This window comes from Dromaius novaehollandiae, chromosome 4 (assembly GCF_036370855.1).
Source record: "Dromaius novaehollandiae isolate bDroNov1 chromosome 4, bDroNov1.hap1, whole genome shotgun sequence".
Lineage (NCBI taxonomy): Eukaryota > Metazoa > Chordata > Aves > Casuariiformes > Dromaiidae > Dromaius > Dromaius novaehollandiae.
In genome coordinates this window covers 62,519,357-62,525,455 of record NC_088101.1, presented here as the reverse complement: position 1 = coordinate 62,525,455, position 6,099 = coordinate 62,519,357, and the positions used below count along the sequence as shown (strand labels likewise).

Sequence of the window (6,099 nt, the reverse complement as noted above, 5' to 3'; positions counted from 1 at the left end):
GCAACGCTTGCTGGGCAGGGCTCTGTCCTCAGCACAGGTGGGACAGGGGAGCAGGGGGACAGCACATCTCCCCCTCCTGCAGGCGCCCGCGGGATGCCGGCTCTGGCGCCCTGCTCCCCCTCCTGCCCAGCTCCCAGGGAAGCACCCGAAAGCCTGCGTAGTGCGACAGCCTCTTCTGGGTGACTCCACCTGGCAGCAGGATGGTACAATGAAATAACAGTCTCCAATTTTTAAAGAATGCTTTATTCACTACATCCTAGAAATGTACCGTAAATGGAGCAAGAACTAAATAAACTCAGAGGCTTCCAACAGTACAGAGAACAGAGATACAATAAAACACCTAAAATATCACCTCTTTTGAAAATAAGGCACACTAGTTTTTTTTTATATATATATAATATATTTTTTTTCTTTTTATAGTTTGTTCTTAACCTAAAGATGTTCACATTTCAAGTTAGACTTACCTCAGTAGTAGTGTACATGAAATGGTTTAGCAACAAGCAGAGAGGGCAGAGGCAGGCGGGAGGCTCAGCACTACCTGGCTGGCTGGTACCTGGGGCTGCCGGCTCCGGCCGGGGCACAGCTAGCGCTGCCCCAGTGGCGCGAGGGGCCGGACGCCTCGGGGCTCGCCACCTTACGTTAGCGGCACGGCAGCTGGCGCGCGTCCGAGGCTCCCCCGGGCTTTTGCCCACGCCGCCTCCTCTCGCCCTAAAAACGGGCCGGGCCCTCGGGCTAAGGTCTAGGCGCGTTTTCAGAAGCGCTGGGCCCTGCAATAAAAGTCTCCTGGAAAGGAGCACGGAGGGGCAGAGTCCAATTTAATGGTTAACGTCCTCACAGTGCCTTCGATAATCATTTGATAGGTTTAAATAGAGCTCAGCTTTGCTGAATGAAAGAACCTACAAAACAACTGCTCGGTTCTGAGGCAAGAAAAATGCATATCAAAAGGCCACCTTACTGAGCTGGACATGATCTGGAAGTGGTTCAGTGGTCAAAATATACCTTTAGGTGAAACCTCTTCGGTGGGTGTTTATACCATAAAAAGGAAATTGTTTACTCGCTCCCTGCTTCACATCTCATTTCACTGGAGTTGTGTTTGCAGAGCTGATGCACTTCATAAAATGGGCAAGGTATTTCTTTAACATTTTACTATACTTTACATTCACTGCACTACTAAATAAAAGCCTTTAAACAGGCCACAAAACACTGCAATAATATATTTACTTATTAATAAAACAAACTTTTTTATAACATCGAAATAAAATGTTTTTGTTTTGTGGCAAACCACATACCATGTAAATTTGCAACATAAAATGACTTTAAAAATGTATATTAAAAGATATTTACAAGCTCTATTTCTTAAAATCATCGGGTCTAATGACTCCCGTCCCTGATGTGCATGCATAACCCCAGTAAGGAGAACTGGAATTAAGTGTGGAAGGGAGGGCGGGAGGGAGGCTAGCCCTGTTTTATTAATTTCAATATCACTACCACCCCTAGTACCTCAGAAATTTGTCATGGAACATGATGAAGCTATAGGTAAATAACGCTGTACTTCCTGGTGACAAGAGCACGCTCGGTCTTGCCTACAACAGCATACATTCTCAGTCACTACAACATATACTTCAAAGAATAAAATAAAGAGCATTTGAAAACAGCCTAGGTTTTATACTGGATGAAGATCTAAGTCAAGACACCTTCCGTGAAATACCAGATGCTCAGTTCTGCATGTGCTCCAAGGCTGAACTACTAGTAGCTTCAATAAATAAAAAATCCAGTTGTTAAGGAAAATCCAGAATCTTTCCTTTACTTAACGTAAGCCTGCTAATCACACTGGGAAGAGGTTTGTGTGATGAGGCTTTTTTTTCTTCCGAAAAGGCAATATTAATCATTTTTGATTCCAAATAATAACAAAGAGATTGTATTAATGCCAGCACAAAAATGCAGAGGTCTTGCACACTTCTCAAATTGCACTTTCCAGTATAACTTTTAAATAAGATACTTGTTTTTTTTCTTTTAAAAAATTTTAAGGTATGTATTCTTTAAATATTGAATATATTCTTCAAAATATATTGTTTAAACTTCCCTAGCTGCTCAGGTGGGCTTTTTAATATATAGCTGATATATTATTAAAGGCACTACAAAATAGACATCTCTGGAGTGCAGAAGTTACTAAAAAATAACCTTCATACCACAAATATATTGAAAATATAACTGCTAAAAAAAAAAGACCATATGCAATCCCACTGTAATGCGTATAAATGCACGTAAGCTGAATGCATCGAGGTCATTTAGAAATGGGTGAATACAGGCATGTTAAATTTTAAAAATAGCCTAAAAAACTTAGTGAAAACTTCATGCGTATAAAATATTTCAAACATATTCTTTAACATTCTTCACTTGCAGGTTCTGCATCAGTTTGCCGAGTCCCAATGTTACTCTTTTGCAGTCGGTTCTTTCTTCATAAATAGTAAAGTGTTCCTTCAGTGTTTGTTTCTCCTCGAGCCTCCTTCGCTGCCAGTCTCAGTACGTCTGGTAGACGTCGTGTATGGGCACCTGGATGGTGGCGGCCGGGAACGCCTGAGGTATGTAGCTGGCATATCCTCCGTAAGCCGCTGCCGCCGCTGCCGCTGCCGCGTTCTTCTGTAGTGTGGCTATCGTCGCCGTGGCGGGCGCCGCGAACGGCACATAGCTTGTCCCGTAAATCCCAGCGGCGGGAATTCGCGGCACGTTGGGAGCCATGGTGTACACCGGCGTTATTGGGCGGCCCTGGGGATAGAAGGGGAGCCTCTTAGGTGCAAGCGCCACTGCCGAGCAAAAAGGTTTTCCTGTTCCTGTCAACGTTCCCTTTCAGTTTTTAAGGGGGGGAAAGGATGACCATGAGAGGGGTCAGGGACTTAACTGGTGGAAGGACCCAAGCTGGGGGCTGAGCCAGTCTGCCGGGGGCCAGGAGCACCTTGGGAAAACCCACGTGCCTGCTTGGGCAGAGGCAGAGGCTGAAACGAAGGCCCATGGCTGATACCGCATCCCGGGGCGGGCTCCCTGCTGCTCGTGCATGCGGGGTAGGGCTCGGCCCTGCCTTCAAAACCCTGCACAACCCTGTGTCCTGCTGTCCTGCCCTCGTCATGCTTCATGGCACTCGTCTTCCTTCTGCTCCCTTTGCATCCTGCCCCATCACCTTTGGCTGCTCACATAGTTGCTCTTGGCCTCCTTTCGCACAGCCTGCCAGTGTCTTGGCCAAACTCTCTGGTAAAACATCCCTCGCCGCTTATACTGACTCTTGCTGACTCATACCAAAAATCCCTATTTATGGTTCTCACAGCCCTTCCTACACCAGCTTGTTCTTGTGAGCCTGGCTGGTCAGGGATGGCTGTATTTTGAAGCACCCAGTGCATGCTGGGCACCATCATCCAGACCCTCCTCTGCCCTGGCAGACCTTGCCAGCAGGGCTGTGGTGGAGCTGGAGAGACAAACTGCTGCTGCCCACCCCGGCACTGCTGCCTGCTGTCCCGGGCGAGGGCCAGAGCGTGTCCTCCCGCTGGGTGCCCATGCCCCTAGAGGCACCAAAAGCACCGAGCAGCAGCAGGAACAGGCAGAGTCCTCTCAGGGGCTTGTTGCCACCTACAGCCCCCTCGCGATGCTGAACGAGTCAGTGGACATCAGCCCTGCGTGCACAGTAATGCACCTCCTAGCCTGGCAATGTTGTTTCTCTAGGGGAAAGAACTTATTGTTTCATAAACCTCTTGTGGCAAACATCCATTGGCACGTGATGGGCCTCATACAAGAGCATCCCTCACCCCAGACTGGGACTCAGACTCTGCTACAGTACAAATGGTGCACCTTAAAAGAGTGATGACTTGCAATGGTTTGTAGCTACGTAATTGCACAGTGCAACTCTGTAACCTTATTGGTGTAAACCTTCACTTTTACATTTTTTTTTACTGTTACTGTAAAGTAATGGAATTCCAACTACAGAAGAGGAGTGATTACCTCATGTTCCACCTAACCCCAAGGGTCTGGACATGACACATGGGTGTCCCCCCCATCACACACTCTGCACTGCCACGAGAGGATTTTGAGCAGACGCCTGCCCCAGTGTCCTGCTCCCTGCCAGGTGCCTGCGCCTGCCCATGGAGGACAGCACTGTGGGACAGCGGGCGCGGCAGGATCTCAGGCAGGGGGGAACGAGGCCAGCAGGCTTCTGGGGTGACCTCTGTAATTCTGCTTAGACATGCCCAGATAATGAGGTGTAAAGGTCAGGGGGGCTGCACCATATAAACCTGAAGCTGAATAGGCAATGGGGGGTCCTCCAGTCCCATCTGTGGAAAAAAAGGATTTAATGTGGCTTTATGGCACTTAAAATGCCATACTTAAAATTTCCATTTGCAGAATGACAAATCTCCTAGGGCAAGAGATTGTGAAGGAAAGACTGAAAGTGCGTGCCTTGTGGCTGAACAAGAGCTCTATCCCTTTGGGGGCTGTCCCCTCCCTCCCAGGTTGCCTCACTCTGTAGGGAGGGCAATCGTCTGAAGTGCAGATGTCAGATAGGTCAGACAGGCTGTGCTTTAGAAGTGCATCTTTCTCTCCTTTGATTTAAAGAATGGTTTGGCTTTGGAAACAGAGGAAGGTTTGAATGGAAAGAAAGCTACTCAGATGTAGGTCAGGCATTGGCTCAGCTATCAGATGTAACCACTAAGTAGATGTCTGAAGTTATGTGAGATGAATCTCATCGGGCATCTTGGGACAAGGGAAGAGGGAGAAAATAAAGCACCTCTGTCACAGGAGCATGGCCAGACATTAGGCCTTCCACCTATCTGGCTATGTGGAGAATGATGTAAGCACTGAACTCACCTGGAAGGGGGGAGGCGTTGAGACAGCCGGTATCACAGCTGCAGCAGCTGCGGCCGCGGCGGCTGCCGCACTGGCTGGGTCCTGCTGGACAGCAATAGGGTTGATGATGTGCTCGACTGCGTGGATTTTGCCATCTTCCATCATCTTGGCTGGTGGGGCGGCCTGAAACATGGAGTACTGGGCTCCAATCGCGGGGATGGCCACTAGGAGAGACCAGATACATAGAGCTGTTTTGGGCAAAAGTGACCCTCCTGCCAGGGTACACTGGCTCTCCCACCGTGGTTCTGGCTGCTCTTGCTGCAAGGCGCAGCCACGTGTGCTGGGCACCTCTCCCTTCTCCACTGCTGGTGGTGCGGCAGCAGAGCCCATGTGAACCACGAGCCCGGACCAGCTCAGTGCTGGGCGCTCTGCCCATGCATTTCTCCTGCTCAGACCCCGGCCTGGGGCTGCCCCAGGGTGGCTGCGCTGATGCCCTGCCAGGTAGTGGGGGCTGCGCGCCAGGTCTGCGCAGCCTGGTCTGGCTGCTGCCATCCAGCAGTTGTAGAAGTTGCAAGCAGCAACTGGTCTAGTCCTTATGCTGTCCTTTGGCCAACCCTGCAAAATATCCACTAATTTACTATTATGCATTTCCCAGGCCTAACTTGGCTAAATACATTTTATCCTGTCTTTCTGCTGCAGGATCAATCTGTTTAATGGCACTAAAAAAGAAATTGCTCTTAAGAGGATTTCCTCTCATGCCAAACTAGGACAACATGAAATAATTAAAGCTTCCAGACAAAGGGAAAGTGCTCTGGTCATACTGACTGTGAGTTCAAAGACAGTGAGTTTGTACATGCTCCTAAATGGAGCTTAGTGGCACTGCTTAGGGAAGGAATGTACTTTGCTGAACATTCCCAATACTCATATTTAAATGCTGTTTTTGCTTCATAATGCACATTTCAGCTTTCAGTTCATGAGCCTTTCAGCACTAAGGTTATTCACAAGGGAAACTGAGTGACTAACAAATGATGGACTACGTGGTGATGATGCTTGCACCTGTGTGAGCTGCAACCAGTAAGTCCAAAGTGAAACCAAATTAGCATGTTTTTTTTCACTGGGACGAAACTTTGGAATTCTGCCTATGGGAATGACAGGTCCCAGCAAGCAGTATTCTCATTCTGATCATGGAGACCGCAAAAGGGATCTGATCAAATCCCCTCTTTCAGGCAGAGATGTTCCCACTGACAGCATACTGCTGCTTCCTCACGCGGA

At 48.4% G+C, this 6,099-nt stretch overlaps 1 protein-coding gene across 6 annotated transcripts in view; it reads right to left on the bottom strand.

Moving 5' to 3' along the window:
* Positions 1-222: 222 nt before the first annotated feature.
* Positions 223-6,099, bottom strand: part of RBM47 (RNA binding motif protein 47) — an 87,348-nt gene continuing 81,471 nt past the window's right edge. For all 6 annotated transcript variants that reach the window (XM_064511243.1, XM_064511242.1, XM_026093745.2 and 3 more), the window contains 2 exons: positions 4,849-5,051; positions 223-2,766 (listed from right to left, as the gene is read on the bottom strand). In XM_064511243.1, the coding sequence (XP_064367313.1) occupies positions 2,521-2,766; positions 4,849-5,051 (449 nt within the window). In that variant the 3' untranslated portion in view covers positions 223-2,520. The remainder of the gene's footprint in view (positions 2,767-4,848; positions 5,052-6,099) is intronic.